General features: G+C 43.0%; 1 protein-coding gene across 1 annotated transcript in view; it reads left to right on the top strand.

Moving 5' to 3' along the window:
- LOC149301541 (uncharacterized) overlaps positions 1-24596 on the top strand; it is a 193894-nt gene that overhangs the window by 60560 nt on the left and 108738 nt on the right. The window contains exons 10-11 of the mRNA XM_089484310.1: positions 4510-4945; positions 21952-22905. Of these exons, the coding sequence (XP_089340436.1) occupies positions 4510-4945; positions 21952-22905 (1390 nt within the window). The remainder of the gene's footprint in view (positions 1-4509; positions 4946-21951; positions 22906-24596) is intronic.

The following is a 24596-nucleotide window of genomic DNA, read 5'->3' as shown; positions in this document are numbered from 1 at the left end:
AGGGTTTTCTCCTGTGTGGACCCTCTGATGCACTTCAAGCTTTGACTTTTGAACAAAGCATTTTCCACACTGCTGGCATTTGTGGGGTTTCTCCTGAGTGTCCATTCTCTCATGAGCCGCAATGTCTTCTATAAAGAAGGGAAAACACAGAAAAGACTCATCTCAGCATTAAGAGCGGAGAGGCCTCTGGACTCTACAATGGAGCTAAGCAAGAAGAGAGATAAAGGAGTTTTAGTGCTCCCTTACCCTCCCTTCATAGATATGAGTCATAATTGCTACATGGAAGACCTTAAAATGTCGGAAAACAAGCATTTCAGCTGGTTTGCACCAGTTTACTTGTTTAGTTGTTAATGTTTTTCAGATTCATGGCTGCCTGATAATACTCTTCTAGCTGTTTTATGGACACCTCTCCTGGCTCTATTGTGGACTTTCCCTGAGTTACTTTCCTGTCCAAAGAGAGCTAGACTTTGCTCCTGCTCTCTCCTCCTGGCTTCCACTTTCCTGATCTCCTTCCATTTCTCCCTCCTCTCTCCAATTTTCCTTCCTACTCTCTTTCTATCTGCACTGCTTCTGTATTTCAGCTCCAGCATCTCCTCCTGCCATTCTGTCTTTCACATTCTCTCTCTCTCTCACACACAAAAAGTATGGTGCAGGAAAGAGACATTTTCATTCCCATTTAGTGAGACATGTAAGATAATGATATAGCAATCAATCCATAGGAAGGCTGAGGAAGGGTGCTGAGAATTGGACTCCCAATTTGGTGAGGATAGGGCTCAAGGGAGGAGCCTTGAAGCAGCCTGAAGCAGCCCTCCAAGACAGGGCTGGGCAGCTGTTGGGGATTAGGAGCCAGACTGGGCCCAAAAGGAACCTCAGAGGCAACCCCCATTGGACCATCTTGAAAAATCCTAAATGACGTTTTGCCCCTCAATATCCCCCAAATGCCTTAGGAGAAGCGGAGGCAGTTTTGTCACCGTTGGGCCACTCTGAGCCCTTGTAGGAGGACCAAGGGAGGCCTTCTTCCCAAGAGGATACTGGAGGCCTCTCCAGAACATAGAAACACTGAAACACAGATCAAAAAGACCCGAAACCTTGCTAAGGGATGTAATGAAGAGCGTTTGGGTCCAAAAGATACCAAGTGCCATGGTTCTTTCCTAGGATATCCTAAGATTTGCAGTTTAGCAAAGGGCATTTACAATCATAACTAGAGAGCTCTAGTGGCTCCGTAAAGTTAGTACAAATCCCAAGATTCCCAGGATGTTGTTTTGACCATTAAAGTGGAACCATAGAGCCATGTATGTAGCATTCAAGGCCCCCTGTTCTGAAGGAAGAGCAATGGATCCACGTTCCTTTCCCAGAGAGGACACACTTCCATAGGTTCCCATCATCACTTCATTGTACAGAAACTTCTGCTCCGGACTCAAGAGAGGCCCTTCCTCCTCAGAGAAGAAGCCTTCCACGTCTCTGAAGGAGATCTGCAACAGAAAGTAACCCTCATCCAGAGACTGACTGAGCAAAAGGGGAGGAAGAACACGGAGCATCCCAAATATGATTTGGTCACTTCAGGATATCAATTGAGTGGGATACATTGGGATATCCTCCCTTCCCTTTTCCTTGGCTCCCTGGATTTTCAAGAATGGGGAGAGAGGGAAAGACAAGGCTGCCATCTTGGTCCCTGATCCTCTAGATTTCTCCTTGATGGAGACTGTGTTTAGCAATGGAGGCTCTTCCCTGGAGGTCTTCCCAATCTGCTTCACTGAACTGACAGAAGTCTAGGGCAGCCTTTATTATCTATTGATTTATGTCTGTGTTTGATTTCTAGTCTGTCTGGAGGTCAAGTTCTCTTTGGATCCAAGGCAGAGAACACTCCAGGGCCCTCTTCCCTTCCCTGGGAATAGAAAGAGGAAGACCACTATTCAGTCATTAGGAATGGCTTTCTCTCATGATAGCTCCAAACCAACTGCCTTCACCAGGAGCATCACTGCATCAAAATGGAGGACCAGCCCTGTCTCAAAGCCATGGGTTCAATGCTCTTCTAAGAACAGAAGAAGTCCTCCTGAGGACCAGTGTTGCCAACAAGCCTCGGAGATAATTCCCGGAAATGCTTGTCCAAAACCCGCTGAATCCCCTCACATCACACTGAATTTTCAGTCACAATTCCCAGAAAATTCCCATAATGTTAAAATGGCGGATGTTTTGCAAATAAACGTAAATATAATTGAATAAAAATAATTGTAACTTATTTCAACTCTCAAAATCACCATTGAACCAAACAAAGAATCTTTCAGTCCTTTTAAGATATTTATTTTGACATGAAGGGGGTTCAGGAAGCTTTGTGCCAAATAGAAATGTGTTCGGATGCAACCGCACTGCAGAAATAAATCCAGTTTGACACCCTTTTAATTGCCATGGCTCAGTGCTAGGGAATCCTGGGAATTCTAGTTTTCTGAGACATTTAACCTTCTCTCTCAGCAAACTCTGGTGTGACAACAAACTACAATTCCCAGGATTTCATAGCACTGGGCCATGGCAGTAAAAACAGTATGAAACTGGATTGTCTCTGGAGTCTGGAGTGAAGATGCAGCCTGAGTTGGGTCCAAGACACACAGAAGAAATAAACCAGTTTAAGACTGCTTTAACTGCCCTGGCTCAGTGCTAGAGAACCCTGGGAATTGTAGTTTTGTGAGAAAGAGCTCTGGTGCCACAATGAACTACAATTCCCATGCATCTGAGGAAATACGCTTAAGTCTAGGAAAGCTCATGCTGCCAACTTTTCTTTCAGTGAGTCTCAAAGGTGCTACAAGATCTCTCTATCATCATCACCATTATTATTATTATCATTATTATCATTATCAAATCCAAATGCAGCTTAAGAACTGGACTTAAATTGGCAACACTGAATCCTGTAGACTCATTCTCTGGGGCTGTGATATGGAAGTGTGCAGGCAATTCCCTTCTTCAACCAGGGAATCCTGGGAATTGTAGTTTGTTGTGACATGAGACACTGCTTTTACCGGCAGCCAGGGCTCCATGCATGAAATTCTGGGCTTGGTGGTTTGTTGTGCCCAGAATCCCATCATCGCAGGGAGCCTTGCAGTTAGAAGCAGTGCCAAACTGGATTATTTCTGCAGTATGGATGGCAATGGAAAAGAGAACGAAAAAGAGAGCCACAAAACAAACTTCTTGGAAGACAGAGCAGGGATGCCAACTTACCAGGTGCTCTGCCCATGCTCAGAGGCATATTTAATCACTAACACACACACACAGTCTCAGGGACATCACATTCACATCACACAACTAACTAGTAGGGCAGCCCATGGAAGGGAGGGAAGATGGAGATAAACACATCCCTGATTATTCTACCCAGGTGCTCTGCCCATGCTCAGAAGCACCTTTCCACCTCTTTTTCTCCTCCATTCTTCTACTTTTTCCCTACTAGGTTTTCCTCCCGTCGACCCAAATGGTCCTCCTCACAGTACAACAACAACCCTGAGAGGTAGGCTTGGGGCACTCTGCCCAAGCTCAGGAATTCAGAAATTCAAATGTCACTCTCAGGCACACACAGTAGTCCCAACATCAACCCATGATACCATTATCAACTATTGCCTTTGTGATTGTGTGCCTTAAAACTTATGGCTTACTTGGAAATTCAAGGCAATTGGGATTAAGCCAGCCAAATCCCTCACTCCTCCTGGGCAACACTTTGTGCCTGGGTTGGTTGCTTGCCCAATGCCTGCCTCTCTCTCTCTCCAGCAGCCGCTTTGCCTGGAGCGGAGCCTGAATGCCTGAGGGGGGGGGCAATCAATCACTGTCCTCCTCTCTCTCTGATTGGCTGAAAAAACTGTTAGTGTGATTCCAGAGTTGGTTGGTTTGCTCTTTGCTCCGTTCTGAACTTCTGGCTCTCAAAGGGAGTCGTTGGAGAGAGAGAGAGAGTGTGTTTTTTCTTCAGCCCTCTTTCTGATTGGCTGAAACTGTTACAATCCAAAGGGTTGGTTGCATGCTGCAGGCAGCTTTCAGGCTGGAGCTGAAAGTCGCCGAAAATGCACTGAAATAGAGGAGGGCACGGAAATCACACGAAAAGCTCTGAAAAGTCACCGTTTTCGTGTGAAAGTCGCGAAATTGGCAACACTGCTCACAGGATACAATGCCACCTGTCAATCCAAATATTTTTAATCATGTTTAATGGAATATTTTTTCAACAGTCCTTTCACTATCTGCTTCCACTGATTCCCTCGAGGCAGTCCCCATCCAGTCTCTTCTTTGCTATCTGCTATGAGTAAGGATACAATCGTTTCATGGATTTAGGGTATCTGGAACAGGATCATGCTCGGGTCACTCACACCAAATTTATTAATTTACTGTCAAATCGGGAAGGGTAAATGGGGGCTAAATCTGGGGGTAACACCCTCCTCTCTTAACTCTGATTTTCAGTCTTATCTGTCATTGCCCTTCTTTACAGAAGAACTTGTGAGTCATGAGAGAGTCTACACAAGAAAGAAGTCATATAAATGCCAGCATTGTGGAAAAAATGTTGCTTGCAAGTCAGTCTTAGTCAAGCATCGGAGAGTCCACACAGGAGAGAAGCCATACAAATGCCAGCATTGTGGGAAATGTTTCTCTCAGAAGTCAAGCCTAGTGACACATCAGAGAGTCCACACAGGAGAGAAGCCATACAAATGCCAGCATTGTGAGAAATGTTTTTCTCGGATGTCAATCCTAATGATACATCAAAGAGTCCACACAGGAGAGAAGCCATACAAATGCCAGCATTGTGGGAAATGTTTTTCTCGGATGTCAATCCTAATGATACATCAAAGAGTCCACACAGGAGAGAAGCCATACAAATGCCAGCATTGTGGGAAATGTTTCTCTCAGAAGTCAAGCCTAGTGACACATCAGAGAGTCCACACAGGAGAGAAGCCATACAGATGCCAGCATTGTGGGAAAGGTTTTTCTTTGAAGGCTAACTTAGTGAGACATCAGAGACTCCACACAGGAGGGAAGCCACTCAAATCTCAGCAGTAAACTAACATTGTTTTTGTCAAGAAGGAATACAAAAAGTATATTTTCAATCCAATGGTGAAAAGAAAAGACCCTTATGATTGTGTGTGTTATGTTTGTCTGACTATATATCAGTTTATGTTTTAAAGTTATAATTTGTTAAGTTTAATTGCTATTAGTATAGATAATTGCTTCAGGTTATAATTTTGGCTGGGGATTATGGGTCATGGTGTAGGTCAGCTAGGTGAGGGGTGCTGGGATTTTTTTACAACTGGCTAGAATAATCATGGGAATGATAGCTTTTGGAAAGTGTGGGATGTTGTCTGAAGAAAGGTGGGGGCAGGTATTAACAGAAAGGGGCTAGTTTCTGGGAATGGCAAATGGGGGCCTTGTTCCCTTTGGGGCATAGACTGTGCAACTGTGGAGGTGGGGGCTAGGGTTGGTAGAAGGTGGAAGTTTAGGTGTTGGGGTTTCAATGTATTCTTTGTCTTGGGGAGGACAGTTCTGGTTTAAACACTGAATTTCTGATAATGTGTTCTCAATAAAGTTATTTGTTGTTTCAATGTGTTGGACTCTTTGATGCACAGAAGTTCTGAATTTGCACAAAATACGCTTTATTTTCTCATCAGTCCTCAGCTCCATTCCCAGCCATAAGAAGAAAAGAGGCAAACACACATAAACACATACCAAACAGACAGATAGAGCTATTAGAGTTCAAGACCAGCAAAAGGGCCCAAGCTCGACTCAGGCTTGCATCCTTCCGAGGTCGCTAAAATGAGTACCCAGACTGTTGGGGGCAAATTAGCTTACTTGCTAATTAGCTTACTTGCTGTTCACCGCTATGATCTTTGGAATAGCAGTATATAAATAAAACAAATTATTATTATTATTATTATATGTACAAAGCAGAGCCTTCCTTCCTTCCTTTTCTCTCCTGAGTCCAGCTCCTCCTTGGGCTCCATTCTGGCATCCTCCAAGTCTCCTCAAAGGAAGGAAGAAAGGAAAGAAGGGTGCACTCCTTCCCTTTCCGCAAAGGCTCCCAACGGAATAAGCCTTAGCAGCAGCAGCAGCAGCAAGGCCTGGCAATCCCTGCGCATGCTCAGGAGGGGCCTTTGGGACATGTGCACATGCTCAGTCTCAGGCCCTGAAGCCATTGCTGCCCTCACAGTCTGTTCTGAGGGAGGAAGAGATGGAAGTGGGAGAGAAATGTATGAGAAAAAGGGGGCAGGAGGCACTTGAGGAGAGGCATGGCCATGGGGGGAGGGGGCAGGGTCCTTTAGATGTAAAAAGGGCTTTGAGGAGCCCCTCCCTCCTGGAAAGTGGGGCAGAGGAGAGACCCTCCCTCCCTTCCTCCTCATTTGGGGGGAGATAAGGGCTCGCAAGCCCCCCTCTTTGGTCTTCCAATGGGGGCACCCTCTTCATCTCTGGGAAGAGGGGAGGCTCCCAGTCAAAAGATTTTTGTGACAAATAGAAAGCATCAGATAGCATAGGCTTCAATAGCATTGGAAACAACAGCTTTCTGGGGGGAAGGGGTTTTCCCTGGGGGAAAGGGGCTCTCTGTGGGGGAGAGAAGAGCCCAGATTTAGGCCAAAGCCAAGAGCAGGCAGACGGAGGGAGCTCAAAGCTCCTTCTGGAGAGAGGGATACCCCCTGGCAACTAGGCTTAGAGGCCCACAGGATCTGAATTAGCCCCCCGACACACACACACATCCTTTCCTTACCCTTCACAACAACCCTGCAAAGATCAGTGATCCTCCTCTGGGAACATGCAGAAAGGACATGGAAGCCATTGTTAGTTCTTTGCCTGAAAGCCCCCTTCCTTGAAGGGATGGAGGTTAAAGGAAGGAAAGAAGGAAAGTGCCAAGGGAAGAGATGGCATAAAGGGGGCATTTGGATAGGACCTCCTCAGCAGCCATTTTGGGAAAGAGGGCTCTGCCTCTGGACAGAGAGACGGAGAATGTGCTCATTTGGGGAAATGTTAGGGTCCCTCTATTGGGCCACATTCTCCTCTACCCTGGAGCCTTCTTTTGAAGCCCCATAGACAGGGAAGATCTAGACCATGCCCTCCCCAGGAAAGGAAGCCCCCTCCCTTTGCAGGCCCCATAGACGGAGGGAAGATAAGAAGATGATAAAGAGGGGAAATCCCCTGGAGTGGACGGATATTATGAAATATTTCAAGGGGAACTAGTGGATCCACTATATAAATGGTTTAATTCTATTAATGCAGAGGGGATTCCAGACTCATGGGAGCTAGCGAGTATCACTTTAATTCCTAAAGAAGGAAAGGACAGCTTGTTAATGACTAATTATAGACCAATTGATTATAAGATATTCACACAAATACTTGCCAGCAGACTGAAGGGAATTTTGAATTCGACAATTGGGAAGGAGCAAAACGGGTTTTTACCGGGCAGACGGATTAGGATCAATATCAGAACGATTATAAATTGTCTTTAATCTTATCAGGTCAGTAATGAGAAAAACTGTGCCCTAATTGCTATTGACACGGAGAAAGCCTTGGACAGCGTGAGATAGGATTTTTTGATAGAAGTGGTAAAAAGTATGGAAGTGGGAGACAATAAGGCAAATATATAATCGGCAAAGAGCTTAATTATCAATGGAGAAAGATCCCAAGAATGTATGATAAATGAGGGCACAAGGCAAGGATGCCCGATATCACCGCTCTTATTCTTAGAAGTGATGGAAATCTTGATTTCCTCTGTTAAAGGTAATCCAAATATAAAAGGGATTAACAGGAAAGGAAACCAAGATAAGAGCGTTTGCGGATGACGTGGTAACAGTTTTGGAGGACCCAAATTGAGGCAGAGAACCGCTGCTACAGGAGCTAAACAAATTCGGCAAATTCACAGGACTGAAAATCAATAAAGACAAGACAGTGTTGATAACGAAAAATATGACTGGAGAAGAGGTAGAGGAACTAAAGAGGAAACCGGGCTTTCAAGTAGGAAAGAAACTGAGGTGCTTAGGAATTTGGATGTCTAAAGACAATAATTATTTAGGGGTATGGAAAGACATAAGAGAAAATTTAAGGAGATGGAGCTGGTTAAATCTTTCACTACTAGGCAGAATTGCCGTAATCAAAATGGCAGTTCTACAGAAAAGTATGTTTCTGCTACAAAATTTGCCAATAGAGATTAAGGATAAGATATTTAAAGGTTGGGAAGCCGAGCTAAAAAGACTCATATGGAAAGGACACAAACCTCGGATTAAATGGGAGGAGCTCAAAGATGCTTCAGAGAGAGGGGCTATCCGCTCCCTGAGTTCAGATTATATTACTGGGCATGTAATCTAATTTGGATCCAAAGCTGGATTAAATTAGAGGACAAAGAAATGCTTGATCTAGAGGATGTGCAGTTAAGATTTGGTTGGCAGGCCTTCTTATGTCATGAGAAGTTGGGGATGAATAAAGATTTCAATAATCATCCCATGAGGAAATCTTTACTACTCACTTGGAACAAGATTAAAAAGACATTTTGTTTTAAATTCCCACTTCGGACATCGGCCCAGAAGGCACTCTTCGGTAGATGGATAAGCATCAGTAATTGGCTCACTTACAAACATTGGCCTAAGAAGGATCAATCAGGGAATTGGCCGATAAGATCTAGGGAAGAGATTAACAAGGATGGACATAATAGACAGTGGTTTAATTTCTACCAGCTAAAGCAAAGATTTCTGGTAGACAACAAAACAATAGGGATCGAAGCTAGACTAAACGAATTGGATGATTTGTTCTGGCAACCTGATAAGAAAAAGATATCCAAATGACACAAACTACTGTTGAGCAGGAATATGGAACAGGAGACTGTAAAAGAGTATATGGGGAAATGGGCGCAGGATATGGGATGCAAAATGGAAATGGAAGAATGGCAAAACGCCTGGAATAGAACAAGTTAATTTACAGTAGAGCAGGATCTAAAAGGGAATCACATGAAAATAATGAACAGGTGATATTACACTCCATGGAAGCTAAAAATCCCTTATAAATTAGCACAGGGGAATTAATTGTTGGGGGTGTGATTGTAAAAAGGGAAACATCTATTATATATGGTGGTGTTGCTGGGAAATTTTGGAAGAAAGTACATGACTCAATACAGCAGATATTGGGAATAAAATTCCCAATGAGCCCTAAATTGTATTTACTCAATATAACTTGGATTTTAAGCCCACAGGACGAAAGACAATATTGGAGGATTATATTATATCTTGTAACAGCAGCTAGAATTGAAATAGCAAAGTTATGGAAGTCAGATTAGACTCCAAGACGGGAAAATTGGATGCAGAGAGTTAATGATTGCAGGGAACTGGACAAACTCTCTTGTAGGGCTCAGAATTACGATATGGAAAAAGAGAAGAGGAATGGGAAAAGAATGGAACTTAAATCTGAAGCTCATTGAGGTCTGAATTAACTGGAATTGAATCCACAAAGTCTGTTCTTCAAACATTTGTTTAAATGTGTATTTTTATTTCCTGATTAATTATAGGTCAGTAGAAGAAAGTTTGAGTCTCCTGCTTAAAGTAAAGCATGATAAAGAAGGAATTGAATACTGCGAAGTTATGCATACGGTATTTTGACAATAGATAAGAACATAAATGAAAACTGATATTATCAATAAGCAATTGGGATATATTGTGTTCATACGTTTTAGAGTTGTGCATAAAATGTGTGTTTAAAAGCAGGGTTCGGTTATAATATGATGAAAGTGAGCTCTTTGAAAGGCCAAGAAGACAGAAAGCAGAAAGTGGGTCCAAGGAAACGGAAAGATTTGTGACAGTGATGTTATGGATACTGGATTTGTATTGTTTTTTCTATTTTTATGACTCAGTAAATAATAAAGATTATATAAACGTCAAATTTGTAATGAAGATTACTATGTATTGTGGGAAGAAATGGTAATATCTGGGGGAATATGTACAAAGGATTTACATTGAAAAGGGGAGGGAATAATTCCAGTTCAAAATAAAACTGGTATAGGTCAAGTATGAAGATAAATAGAGAATTATGGACTCTCATCCATAGGGTTGCCATGAGTCTAAATCGACTTGAGAACAAGAAAAGATGTAAAGACTAATTAGCCAGAGATAAAGGAGGATTATTTAAAGAAAGGAGCTAGCTGTCACTTTAGGTTTGGAAGTTTATTCTAATGTATTTTGCATTTAGAATTATATGTATCTATTGTATTCCTATGTATGTTTGGTAATTTAAATGTTCTTCATTTGTTTGTTATAAGTTATATGTATTTTTTTAATTCATCTTTATTTAAGTTTCCAAATACATAAAACATGACCAATACATAATCCAAAATAAAATTGCTTGTAAAAGCAAATCTGAGTCTTGACTGGTCATTTGGGACCCTCTTAAGTCTTCCTTTTCCGTCTTCTGAATCTGAGCCCATTTGAATGTCCTTCGCCTTGAAACCTCCCTCCGAAATATGATGTCTAGCTGTGAATTATTCTTTTACAATTTAAGTAAAAAAAGAAAGAAACTGCAATTTTTTTCTTTCAATTTTACAAAGAAATTTTGTTTACTTCTCTTACTATTTTGTAAGGTTAACAACAACTGAAGAAATATATATTTATACAGATGTTTACATCAATTTCATTGTATGGATCTCTCTCTATTGTTTTTAATATACACAGTGAGTCATTCAATCATCCTCTGTTGACCTGGGATTTATATAAGAAAGCAAAGAGAAACAGAATATTCTTATATTCAATTTTTAACATGCATAGCATAATATTCTTAAAGATACTTAAATTTCATTCTCCCAAATCCACTGAGAACAGTAAAAAGAGAGGACTTTGATTAGTCCTCCACTAGCGACAAGTTTAATTCCCATTCTTTTCCCCACTTTATCAAAACTTTCTTCCACTCCTCCTTTCTTCTGCCTTTATCATGATTTTGGGATATACATGAAAGTCTATCCAATTCCCTGGACTCGTTTACTTTCACATCCAGTTTCCCCAAGTTGGTCTCTTATCAGATTTCAATAATTTAGCTATTTCTGTTCTAGCTGCCGTCAAAAAATATGTATTTTAATACAATAAAGATTTAAAAAAGAAACCTTCTGGGTGACCTTGGGGAAGTCACACTCTCTCAGCCTCAAGGGAAGGCAATGGCAAAGTTCCTCTGAACAAATCTTGCCAAGAACAACCCAGGATAGCGTCACCATAAGTCAGAAACCACTTCAAGACACACAACAAAAACAATGGTTGTTTTAATGGTTAGAACCTGCCTTGTGTCCCAAATCAGGGGAAGCAGAATATTAATGAAAATGGCAAGACTAAGAAGGGGTCCCAACTCCTGAGAGCAGCCCCCAAGCAGCCCTCTCCTGCCTTCCCCCCAAATGCACCTGAGAGTTTCCTGGGACAGCAACCAGGGCCTCCCCAGAAGATCCCAAAACCAGGACAGGTTTCATGCAAGAGAGTAGAGGAAGATGGGTTGCAAAATACATATCTGGCACATTTCTTGAATGAGGAAGAACGAGAGTATCTCAGATGACAGCCTGCTCCATTGCGGCTGAGGAAGACCTTTTGTCTTGAAACGTCCTCCATCAGTTCCCAAAGACAGGGATAACAGCACTTTATTCAGTTTCATATCATCTATTTTAGCATGTCACCTAGAGGAGAGATATTGGAGGGAGTTTGTGTCTTGTAATTGTTCCTTTTGTTGTTTTGTTGTAGCCCATTCTTAATTATATGTATTGTCATTGTACTGAAGCCTTTGTGTAACTGTACTCACAATTGCCCTTGTTTATATACAGTCATTCTGTATTACTTACATTAGTAGGTTATTCATAGTAATAAACTGAAATTAGTTTTTACATTATCATTGTTTAGATGTTATTCTGCATGACATCAGTATGTTATTCAGACTAGATAAATTGAAGCTGATTTGTGTATTGTAATTGTTCTTTGTATTCATACCGTTTCCTCTCATTACATAGCATTACTTTCTTATTACATGTTTCATGTTCACTTAGAATCATAGAATCATAGAGTTGGAAGCGACTACAAGGGCCATCCAGTCCAACCCCATTCTGCCATGCAGGAACTCTCAATCAAAGCATCCCCGACAGATGGCCATCCAGCCTCTCTTTAAAGACCTCCAAGGATCACTGCACTCCGAGGAAGGAGTGTGTCCCAATGTCGAACAGCCCTCACTGTCAGGAAATTCCTCCTAATGTTGAGCTGGAATCTCTTTTCCTGTAGATTTCATCCATTGTTCAGCGTCCTAGTCTCTGGAGCAGCAGAAAACAAGCTTAGTCTGTCCTCAATATGACAACCCTTCAAATATTTAAACAGGGCTCTCATATCACCTTCTCTTCTCCAGGATAAACATTCCCACTCCCTCATAGGGCATGGATTCCAGATCCTTCACCATTTTAGTTGCCCTCCTTTGGACACGCTCCAGTTTCTCATTGTCCTTTTTGAATTGTGGCGCCCAGAACTGGACACAATATTCCAGGTGGGGCCTGACCAAAGCTGAATAGAGTGGCACTATTACTTCCCTTGATCTAGACACTATACTTCTATTGATGCAGCCTAAAATCGCATTGGCCTTTTTAGCTGCCTCATCACACTGTTGACTCATGTTCAACTTGTGGTCTACTGGGACCCCTAGATCCATTTCATAAGTATTTTCATTCAGCCAGGTGTACCTCATCCTATATCTCTGCATTTCATTTTTCCACCCTAAGTGCAATACCAAACATTTCTCCGTGTCGAATTTCATTTTGTTAGCTTTAGCCCAGCTTTCTAGTCTATTCAGAACATTTTGAATTTTGATCCTGTCTTCTGGGGTATTAGCTACTCCTCGTAATTTGGTTTCATCTGCAAATTTGATAAGTATGCCCCCAATTCTGTCATCCAATTCCTTGATAAAGATGTTGAATAGTACTGGGCCCAGGACAGAGCCCCACTGGACACCCCACTGGTCACTTCTCTCCAGGATGAAAAGGAGCCACTGTTGAATATCCTTTGGGTTTGGCCAGTCAACCAATTACAAATCCATGTAACAGTTGCCTTGTCCAGCTTGTTTCATGTTTTTGTTTTATATACTGTTTAATTTGGTTAACTGCTATTAAGAGACATATCTATGAGAGTCTATGATAAGGGGTGCACTATAAACCTTTTAATAAATGAACAGGTATTTCAATTCTATATATTCATATTATCAGACATAACTCCAGAGAATGTTAGCCTTTTGGATGCCATAATGTTCCTCTCCTTCTTCAGAGCAAGAAGCAACACCTAAGCTGCCTTCTAGAAGAGAAAGCAAAAAGGCTTCCAAAACAACCGAAGCCTTGGGCAAGTCGCACTCTCTAAGCCTCAGAGAATGGCCATGGAAACCCACTCTGAAGGAACTTGCCAAGAAAACCCCTTCAGAGACTCCCATAAGGTCACCATAAGACCTGGAAACAACTGGGAGGCAGACACCAAGAGCAACATTGGGAAATAGGTGCAAGCCTTGCCTTGTTAAAGTGTAAGGACTGGGCTCCAGTCAATGGAGGTCTTCTTCAGGTAGAAAAGGGAGGTTTATGCAAATGCAGAATGACATCACTGCTACAGAAGGCTCTCTTGACCAATCAGAGCGCAAGATAAAGGTTCTTCTGGAAGCTTCCGTGAGAAGGAGATATAAGGCCTGAGAGACCAAGAGACAGTTGGGGGAATTGTGTCGGTTGGAGATCGAGAGAGAGAGTTAAAGAGCGGATCTTGGAAGTTAGTCTCAGAATTGGACGCTTAGGTCTATTTATTATTTTAATAGCTTGTATGAACTGAATATTATATACTTACAAATATTGTACCTGCAAGATTCTTAATATCTTGTAGGACTTACATTTTAGTTATATTTTGTTATTTATAATAAACATCTCCTTGGAGTATCTACTACTCGAAGCTCCTTTTACACGTGTCTTGGATCGGTTGATGCTTGGGAAAATCAGTAAAGAAGGAGAAATAAGGTTCCTTAACTGGTCCCAGTGAAGGTTAAGGGAAATCCTTTTATGATTCACTGGATGATGGTAGCGTGATTTAAGGAATTTAAGGGTCTGCTGGGCTAAGAGCCATAATGTCTAAATGTCTAATTAACAATTTGTAAGCCACTCTGATAGCCTTTTGGCTGAAGAGAGGGGTATAAATCTATTATTATTATTATTATTATTATTATTATTATTATTATTATTATTACAGGGCCGCAGTTTGGCTGCTTGGACCACCGGAGATCATCACAGAGAGTCAGTTGCAAAAACGCATCTCACTCCAGAAAATAAAGGTACTTGAGGAGTTTGCACTCTGCGTCTTTCTGTAATAATAGCTACAAAACTGATAATAGCATTTGGGACATTTAGTCTTTTAAAAACAAATATGGCAGATTTAAATGCTGCTTTAAAACCTCTTTCCATCTGCCAGCTTTGTGCTGGTTTTGGGAGGAAATGAGAAAGTGTTGGGAGGGAGGGACTGCCAACAGAATTAGGAGATGCATTGCAGGCTATGGACAGTTTGCAGCCAAGTAAGGTCCAAAACACATGGAAGTAATAGTCCAGTTTGAGAGTGCTTTAACTGCCCTGGCCCAGTGCTAGGGAATCCTGGGAACTGGAGTTTATTGTGGCACCAGAGCCCTCTGACAGAGAAGGCTCAATGTCTCACAAAACTACATCTCCCACAATACCCTAGCACTGAGCCAGGGCAGTTAAAGCAATCTCAGATTGGATTATTGCTGCAGTGTGTTTTGGACTTAGGTGACCCTTGGCAAGTCACACTCTCTCAGCCTCAGAGGATGGCAATGGCATCCCCTCGCTGAATAAACCTGCCAAGGAAACCCCATGATAAGTTTGCTTTAGGGTCGCCATAAATTGGATTAGACTTGAAGACACACATGAAGAACAGAAAAAAGTCTGCTATTATTTCTCAGGTTGTACATGGGAACGGGGGGCAGTGTGGTGCAATGGTTTGAGTGTTGGGTTAAAACTCTGGAGGCCAGGGTCCAGTGCCCCACTGCTCCATGAAACCAGCTGGGTCCCTTGGGCAAGAAGTCACACTCTCTCAGCCTCAGAGGAAGGCAATGGCAAACCTCCTCTGAACAACTCTTGCCAAGAAAACCCCAGGGAAGGCTCCCCAGAAGTCGGCAATGACTTAGAGCCACTCCACAAAAAACTACAAAGCCTCAAGAAAGAGCCAGTGTGATTTAGTGGCTGGACCATTAGACTATGACCCTGGAGCCCAGGGTCCGAATGCCCTCTTGGCCACGGAAATCCACTGAGTGACCTTAGGCAAGAAGTCACACTCTCTCAGCCTCAGAGGGAGGCACTTACTAAACCACTTCTGGAGAAATCTTGCCAAGAAAAGCCTTCAATGGACTTCCCTTAGGGTCACCATAAGTCAGAAACAACTTAGAAGCACACAATGACAACAAGAGCAGTAACAGCACTAACACAAGGCAGCTTGGGAGAAAAGAAGGAAGGAAGGAAGAAGGAAAGTAATAAAGAAAGAAAGAAAGAAAGAAAGAAAGAAAGAAGACTTGGGAGTTGTAGTCCTCGGTTGAGAGGGATTGGAGTGGCCTTACTGCAGGGCAGGACCAGTGTTGGTAAGAAGCCTTGAACTTATTTCCCGGCATGTTTTACCAAAATCCATGGAATCCACCCCATATTACACGGAATATTCAGTCAAAATCCCTTGAAAGTTCCCGTAATGTTAATAATAATAATAATAATAATAATAATAGGATTTATATATATTTTTATTAATATGGTGGGTCTTTAGTAAATAAATGTAAACCTAATTGAATAAAAATAATTGTAACTTATTTCAACTCTCAAAATTACCATTGGACCAAACAAAGAATCTTTCAGTCCTTCTAATACCTTTAAGATACTTATTTGGACATGAAGGGGGGCCAGGAAGATTTATGCAAAATAGAAACGTGTTCAGCTGCAACCACACTGCAGAAATAATCCAGTTTGACACCCCTTTAATTGCCCAGGCTCGGTGCTATGGAATCCTGGGAATTCTAGTTCTGTGAGACATTGAACCTTCTCTCTCAGCAAACTCTGGTATGATAACAAACTACAATTACCGGGACTTCATAGCACTGGGCCATGGCAGTTAAAACGGTATGAAACTGGATTGTCTCTGGAGTGAAGATGCAGCCTGAGTTGGTTCCAAGACACACTGCAGAAATAATCCAGTTCAAGACCACTTTAGCTGCCGTGGCTCAGTGCTAGGGAACCCTGGGAATTGTAGTTTTGTGAGAAAGAGCTCTGGTGCCACAATAAACTACAATTCCCATACATCTGAGGAAGTACGCTTAAGTCTAGGAAAGCTCATGCTGCCAACTTTTCTTTTAGTGAGTCTCAAAGGTGCTACACGATCTATCTATCTATCTATCTATCTATCTATCTATCTATCTATCATCATCATCATCATCATCACCATTATTATTATCATTATTAAATTCAAATGCAGCTGAAAAAGTGGACTTAAATTGGCAATGCTGATATACTGTAGAGACTCTTTCTCTGGGGCTGTGATCTGGAAGCATGGAGGCAATTCCCTTGTCAAATCAGGGAATCCTGGGAATTGTAGTTTGTTGTGACACGTATGTATATATACAGTATATGTATGTGTATATATGTCTGTGTGTGTGTGTGTGTGTGTATATATATATATATATAATGTGTGTATATGTGTGTCTGTATGTCTCTCTGTGTGTGTGTGTGTGTGTGTGTATATATGTATATATATATATAATGTGTGTATATGTGTGTCTGTATGTCTCTGTGTGTGTGTGTGTGTGTGTGTATCTGTGTGTGTTTATGCATGTTCAACTGAGGACTCAGAGAAGGTTCTAGAACATACTCCATAGTCACAAACAGCACACAAAATGGCTGCCAGAACACAAAATGGCCGCCAGTGTGGCTGGGGCTCCAGGGTCCCTCAGTCCCTCCTGCCTTCTTCCATATTAACTGCAGGAGGAGCCTGTGAGGGTGGGGCAGGGGGCGGGGCCTTCCAGCTCCTTTGCCCTCATTGGCCAGACTGAAGAAGGGGAGGAGCTTCTGCCTCTCTATTTAGCACTGTGCGCGGAAGAGTGAGGGAGGGAGGGAGGGAGGAGGCAGAGAGAGAGGGGAGAGGGAGCAGAGGGACAAGGCCTGGAAGTGGTAGGTTTCACTACTGCACTGAGGCCTCCAAGTGCTGAGCCAGAGGTGGCCATTTTGTTCTGCTTGTGACTGTGGGGAATAATGTTCTGGAACCTTCTCTGAGGCCTCAGTTGAACAGAGGCCTCTCTTTCTCTCCTGAGGCTCCAGAGTCAGAAGGAGGCCACGTTCCTTGGGCCAAAAGGAAGGAAGTGTGTCTCTTTGTGTGTCTCTTGTGTGTCTTTTCTGAGAGGGTTTTCTTATTACACAGCTCTGCTCCTTCTGGGGAACATGGGGTTCAAAAGGGATCAGAAATGGGGAGGAGAGTTTTAATACAAGCCTTCTTCTTCTTCTTCTTCTTCACAAACATTGGGTTTTGGCTTCTAAGAGGAGGCTAGTCCCCCAAACAAGGCCAAAAGTGGCTCCTTTGGGAGGTTTTAAAAGTCTCCCCAGTTTCCTTATTAATAGATTTTCAGGGAAGAAGGAAGGAGACAGATCAGAATAACTCATATTACCAAGAATGAAACATAAAACAAACAACAAAAATAAGGATTCTAGACTAAAACAAACTACTTAATTTTTTAAAGGAAAACCATTATTAGGAGGATAAAAACAAGACATGGGTGCTTCTATCCTTTTACAATCGACTCAGGATCTATCTGCACTGCAGAAATAATCCAGTTTGAAACTCCTGGCTCCATTCTATGGAATCCTGGGATTTGTAGTTTGTTGTGGCATGAGAACTCTCTGGCAGAGAAGGCTAAGTGTCCTAAAGGTAAAATCCCAGGATTCCATAGCACTGAGCAGTTAAAGCGGTCTCAAAGTGCCTTATTTCTATAGTGTGCATGCAGCCTTCTTCTGAAAGGGGCTGATGCTGGGGAAAAGCACTGGGGACCTCTGCAGGTTTCAGCAGATGGTTTATTTATTTATGATGCACTGATTTCACATCTATCTATGGGGACATAACCAGGGGCCTCTCTAATTCCCCATCCCCTAATCCCCCCCCCCCACTCTAATAAGGCATGGAGTATCTGTTGAGTAGGGGAGCTGAAGTAAATCTATGCTAGGTCCAGGGGGCTTTGTTTGGTGCAGAGGGAGGAAGGGTATGCCCACCTCTGCATTGGGCCAAAGGAGGCATTTGTCACCTGCGTATGTCACCAGCAGGATGCTGTGCTTTGTGTCTTTGACTGCTGCCGGGTTTCTTGCCAAGTCAATCCTAATCCTGGTCCCTTTTCTCAGGACCTTCATCTTGGCCTCCTTGTACACGGCTTTGGGCCTCTCTTGCTAGAAGTGACCCAAGTGCAGGGCCACCAGGACCCCTGCCCACCTGATGGCCGAAACAGAGGCCAAGCAGAGGGAGTCGGGCTCCAACAGAAAGAGGCTCCTGAGGTACAACAGCTCTTTGGTAAGCTGCCATCCTTACTATTAGTTTCATCTATGTCTGGTCCGGCTCATGAAAGCAAGCGGAGAACATACTGTCCCAGTTTGGCAGAAAGAGTCCTGGGTAATCCTCTGTCACCTCATTTTTTCAGGGGCTTAGAAAATGTCCTATTTCTCTCTCCTCCTCCCACTTTCCCCATTCTCCTCAGGTCAGTTCAGTTGCTGAAAAATTTGTTCCAAGTTCAAAAGAGTGTTCATTCCTTCCACTCAAAAGAGGGGAGAAGGGAGGAGAGGAGGAAGCAGGGTCTTGCCCTTGCCAGGAGACGGAGGCAAAAGCAAACTGCGGTACCCTTCCTCGCTTGTGTGATCTTTATCATACAACTTTGGCCATCTTGACCACCTTCTGGTGTTGCTTAGCCACATGTGTCTTGCTTTCCCCATCTGTGAAATGCTGGGGGATATGGGAGAATATGTCTAGGCCTAAATTGAGGGTGGGCCCAGTGGCTCTCAGACCCAGAGCACTCCCCAGAACTGTTTTTAACAATGAAATATACCTCTGAAATTAGGTGAGATATGGCTAAATGCACTATAATTCATTGGTGACTAAATGTACTATACATGTTGGGATACTCAGTATCCTAATCAATCAATAATGTTCCAGAAATGGCCTAAATTATATTCTTTATTATATTGTATATTATATTGATAGGATTCGAGACAAACTGGATCTCAAAGGCTGCAGCTTTTTTCTGGCTTGCAGAATTTAAAGTTTATTTCCTGGACTGAATTCTAAAGTGATCAAATAATATTTGCAATGCACCATGTGCTTTCCTCCCCTTTTGTTCAGTCACTCTCTGGATGAGGGCTATTTTCTGTTGCAGGTGACCTTTGCGGATGTGGCGGTATATTTCACCGAAGAGGAATGGAAAATGTTGACGAAGAAGCAGAAACTTATGTACAGTAATGTGATGATGGAGAATTACGAGAATGTGGCCTCTGTGGGTAAGGAACCTGAATCCATTGCCCTTCCTGTTAAGACTGAGGGCCCTTTCATAATTTACTGTCAGAGCGCTATGATTCTGCTTTAGAATGATATAATCAAAGAGTTGAAATAGACCACAAGGACCATCCGGTTCAATCTTCTGCCATGCAGGAATAGACATTCAAAGCACCCCCCCAAGAGATGGCCATCCAGCCTCTGTTTAAAGACCTCCAAAGAAAGAGACTCCAGCAAACTCTGAGGGAGTATATTCCACTGTTGAAGAGCTCTTACTCTCAGGAAGTTCCTCCTAAAGTTTAAGTGGAATCTCTTGTCCCTGTGGCTTGCATCCATTGTTCCATGTCCTTTTCTCTGGAGTAGCAGAAAGCAAGCCTGCTCCATCCTGAATATGACATCTCTTCAAATATTTGAACAGGGCTGTCATATCCACTCTTAACCTTCTCTTCTCCAAGCTAAACATGCCCAGCTCCCTAAGTCGTTCCTCAGAGAACATGGTTTCCAGACCATTCACCATTTTGGTTTCCCTCCTCTGGACATGCTCCAGCTTCTCAACATCTGTTTGAATTGTCGTCCCAGAACTGGACACATGATTATTGCAAGTGAGCCCTGACCAAAACAGAATAGAGTGGCACAATTACTTCCCTTGATCTTGACACTATACTCCTATTGATACAGCCTAGGATCACATTGGCCTTTTTAGCTGCTGCATAACACTGTTGACATATGTTCAACTTGTGCTCTACTACCATTCCTAGTTCCTTTTCACACATAATTTAATTGTCATAACAACTTCCTGAGGAATCTTGGAATTTCTAGTTTTAGTGAAGCACTATTGTCTCCACTTTGTAAGGTTTCTAAATATCCAATCCTAAACTGCCAATTCTGGAATGTTGTGGGATGCAACTGCTATGCTTTTAGGGGAGTTTGGTACTTAGCTCAATAGAAAGAAATAGTTTTACTGGGGCAATAGTGACCTCTGGACTCAGCCAATCTATAGCAGTTCCTGAATCAAACAGATCTTCAGTGGGATTTGGTGTTTGTGTTTTATTTAGGGGGAAAGCAAAACACACAGACACATACATATAAGTGTTCACGCACACACACAAGAACTAGGTAACAAAGGTGGGTGTGGTGAATAGATGTAAGGCTTTGATAATGATGATACGTTATCTATCCAGATCTTTATTCCAATTGTTGAGGATTTGAAATAAGGAGAGATCAGTAGTTCCCATGACAATTGGGGTTGGTGAGTGCATTGAGGTGTTTAGCCATGAAAACAAATAGAGTGTCTATCTGTAACTGGACTGACACCGAAGAACAGCAAGTCGGGGCTGATATTTATACTGAAATTGGTTTCTGCTTGGGAGCAGAAACTGTGGGTTCAGAAAGGTTTATATCACTTTAGAATATTTCCTTTGTGGGGGAAGAATGGTGTGAAACAAACTGAATGCAATGGGTGTTTGATGCAAATATATCAGACAAAAGGCATTAGCTCACCGCCTCTCAGATTCTTGTTGGCTCTGAATTTTGATTGCGTTCACAAGCCAATGTACACTACAATCTGAGGGTGATGCACCAAATACAGCTCAAAAATATCATAGCAGAGTACGGACGCAAATATCCAGATATAGGCATTGGCAATGCAATGACCACTTTTCACACTTAAAAATAAGTCACAAACACAGTCGATTTCATCGAAATCCTTGGAGCTTCTCTATCTTGAGTTGCAAAATAATACCAATATTTGCAAGCTCTCCTCTCCGACTTCCATCATCTTCACCATCCCTTGTACACACAACTCCAATCCAATCCACTCCAATCCTCATGTGAGCTGCATACTGTATTGGTTGTGAGTCCTCTCCTGGTGCCAAACAGCATGAAGCATCCTCTGCACTTAGCTTGCATCATGCCTTGGGCTCTGACTCAGCATTCACTGGCCGTCTCACAGGATATGATGCCACCTGTCAAGCAAAGTATTTTTGCACATGTTTAATTGAATATTTTTTTTCAACAGTCCTTTGACTATCTTCTTCTACTGATTCCCTCAAGGCAGTTCCCATATGGTCTCTTCTTTGCTAGCTCCTAGGAGTAAGAATGCAACTGTTCAATGGATTTAGGGGCATAAGCATCAGGGTCATGATTAGGTTACTCACAGCAACTTTATTAATTTAATCTCTAAGAAGGAGGGATTAATGAGGGCTAAATCATGTGGTAACACCCTCCTCTGTTAAGTCTGATTTTCAGTCTCATCTGTAATTGTCGTTCTTTACAGAAAAACATTTGAGTCATGAGAGAGTCCACACAGGAAAGAGGTCACAAAAATGCCAGCATTGTGGGAAACATTTTGCTTACAAGTCAATCCTAGTCATGCATCAGAGAGTCCACACAGGAGAGAAGCCATACAAATGCCAGCATTGTGGGAAAGGTTTTTCTCAGAAGTCAATCCTAATGATACATCAGAGAGTCCACAGAGGAGAGAAGCCATACAAATGCCAGCGTTGTGGGAAATGTTTTTCTCGGAAGTCAATCCTAATGATACATCAGAGAGTCCACACAGGAGAGAAGCCATACAAATGCCAGCGTTGTGGGAAATGTTTTTCTCAGAAGTCAATCCTAATGATACATCAGAGAGTCCACACAGGAGAGAAGCCATACAAATGCCAGCGTTGTGGGAAATGTTTTTCTCGGAAGTCAATCCTAATGATACATCAGAGAGTCCACACAGGAGAGAAGCCATACAAATGCCAGCATTGTGGGAAATGTTTTTCTCAGAAGTCAAACCTAGTGAAACATCAGAGAGTCCACAGAGGAGAGAAGCCATACAAATGCCAGCGTTGTGGGAAAGGTTTTTCTCAGAAGTCAATCCTAATGATACATCAGAGAGTCCACACAGGAGAGAAGCCATACAAATGCCAGCGTTGTGGGAAATGTTTTTCTCAGAAGTCAATCCTAATGATACATCAGAGAATCCACACAGGAGAGAAGCCATACAAATGCCAGCGTTGTGGGAAATGTTTTTCTTGTAAGTCACACGTAGTGAAACATCAGAGAGTCCACACAGGAGAGAAGCCATACAAATGCCAGCGTTGTGGGAAATGTTTTTCTCAGAAGTCAATCCTAATGATACATCAGAGAATCCACACAGGAGAGAAGCCATACAAATGCCAGCGTTGTGGGAAATGTTTTTCTTGTAAGTCACACGTAGTGAAACATCAGAGAGTCCACACAGGAGAGAAGCCATACAAATGCCAGCGTTGTGGGAAATGTTTTTCTGAGAAGTCAGACCTAGTGAAACATCAGAGAGTCCACACAGGAGAGAAGCCATACAAATGCCAGCATTGTGGGAAAGGTTTTTCTCAGATGTCACACCTAGTGGCACATCAGAGAGTCCACAGAGGAGAGAAGCCACACAAATCCTAACATTATATTTGTCAATAACGAATCCAAAAAATATATTTTCAATCCAGCAGTGCAAAGAAAAGGCCCTTGTGATCTTAATTGTAAAAGTTGTCTGTCAATATGTCTCTATGTTTTCAAGTTGGATTTTGTTAAGTTTAGGTTTTAATTGCCAATACTATAGATAATTGCTTTGCGTTGTCAATTTGGTTGGGGATTGTGGGTTGTGGTATAGGTTAGGTAGATGGGAGGTTGGGATTTGTTGCAGCTGGTTAGAATAGTTATGGGAATTATAGCTTTTGCAATGTGTGGGATTTTGGCTTAAGAAAGTTGGAGGCCGGCATTAAGAGAAAGGGCTAGTTTTTGGGAATGGCAAAAGGGGGCCTTGTTACCTGTGGGGCAGAGACTGTGGGAATTGGAGGTGGGGGCTAGGTTTGGAAGAGGGTCATGTTTTTGGTTTTAGGGGTTTTAATGTATTGTTTGGATTGGAGTGGTCAGTTCTGGCTTAATCACTGAATTTCTATGTGTTCTCAATAAAGTTCTTTACTGTTTCAACACACTGGACTTTGATGCACAGAATTTCTGAATTTGCCCAAAACTGACCCTTTCTACTCTCCTCAGTTCTCAACTCCATTCCCAGCCATAAGAACAGCACAGACACAGAGACACAAACATACAGGATACACAGAGAGAGCTATATTTCCAAAGCAGAGCCTTCCTTTCCTGCCTTTCCCTCCTGAGTCCAGCTCTGCACCTTGGGCTCCATTGCATTCTCCTCAAAGGAAGAAAGGAGGGAAGGAAGGGGAGGCCACTGAACCCCGGCACATACCTTCCTTTGCCACAAAGGCCGCCAGCGGAATAAGCAGCAGCATCTAGGACCTGGCAATCCCTGTGCATGCTGAGGAGGGGCCTTTGGGGCTATATGCGCCTGCACAGTCTCAGCCCCAGAAGCCATTTCTGCCCTCACAGTCTGTTCTGAGGGAGGGAGGGAAGTGGGGAGAGTCCTTGTTCATTCAGAAGAATGGCTGGAGGGGAGAAGCCCCTCTTCTCTCCCCAAAGAAAGGCAGGGGTCCTGCAAGGCCTCCTCTCCCTCTTTCCTTCCCTGCCCCCTCCTTGGGGGATTCCTTGGGTCCAGGGTACTAGGGGAGTTGTTATGATAAATGAAGGCCGGTGGGACCCTTGGAGAGAGGCATGGCCATGGAGGGGAGGGGGATCCAAAGGTAAAAAGGTCTTTGAGGAGCCCCCTCCCTTGTGGAAAGTGGGGCCGAGGAGAGACCCTCTCTTCTGATGCCTCATTTCGGGAAGAGTTTTGTGCCAAATAGAAAGCATCGCACAGGATAGGATTCAATGGAATTTTTCTTTGGGGAGGGGAGTTTTCTCTGGAGTCCTGAGGGAGGGGGCTCTGGGGGGGGGAGAGAGAAGAGCCAAAATCCTCTTGGCCAAAGCCAAGAGGAGGGAGACGGAGGGACATCAAAACTCTGGCAATCCCCTGTCAACCTGGGAACTAGGCTTAGAGACCCACAGGATCCAGATTGGGCACCCCCTCACATACTTACCTTTTCCTTCACAACAACCCTGCAGAGGAGGACCAACAGAGAGACCCACAGCCCCAGAAACATCCTCCCCAGTTCTGGGAGCATACTGAAAGGGATTTTGACCCCCTTGAAGAGAAGT

Source organism: Sceloporus occidentalis, unplaced genomic scaffold (assembly GCF_023333645.1).
Source record: "Sceloporus occidentalis isolate IW3139 unplaced genomic scaffold, rSceOcc1.0.p SCAF_21, whole genome shotgun sequence".
NCBI lineage: Eukaryota > Metazoa > Chordata > Lepidosauria > Squamata > Phrynosomatidae > Sceloporus > Sceloporus occidentalis.
Note: the sequence above shows the minus strand (reverse complement) of the source record. Positions and strands in the feature narration are given on the sequence as shown.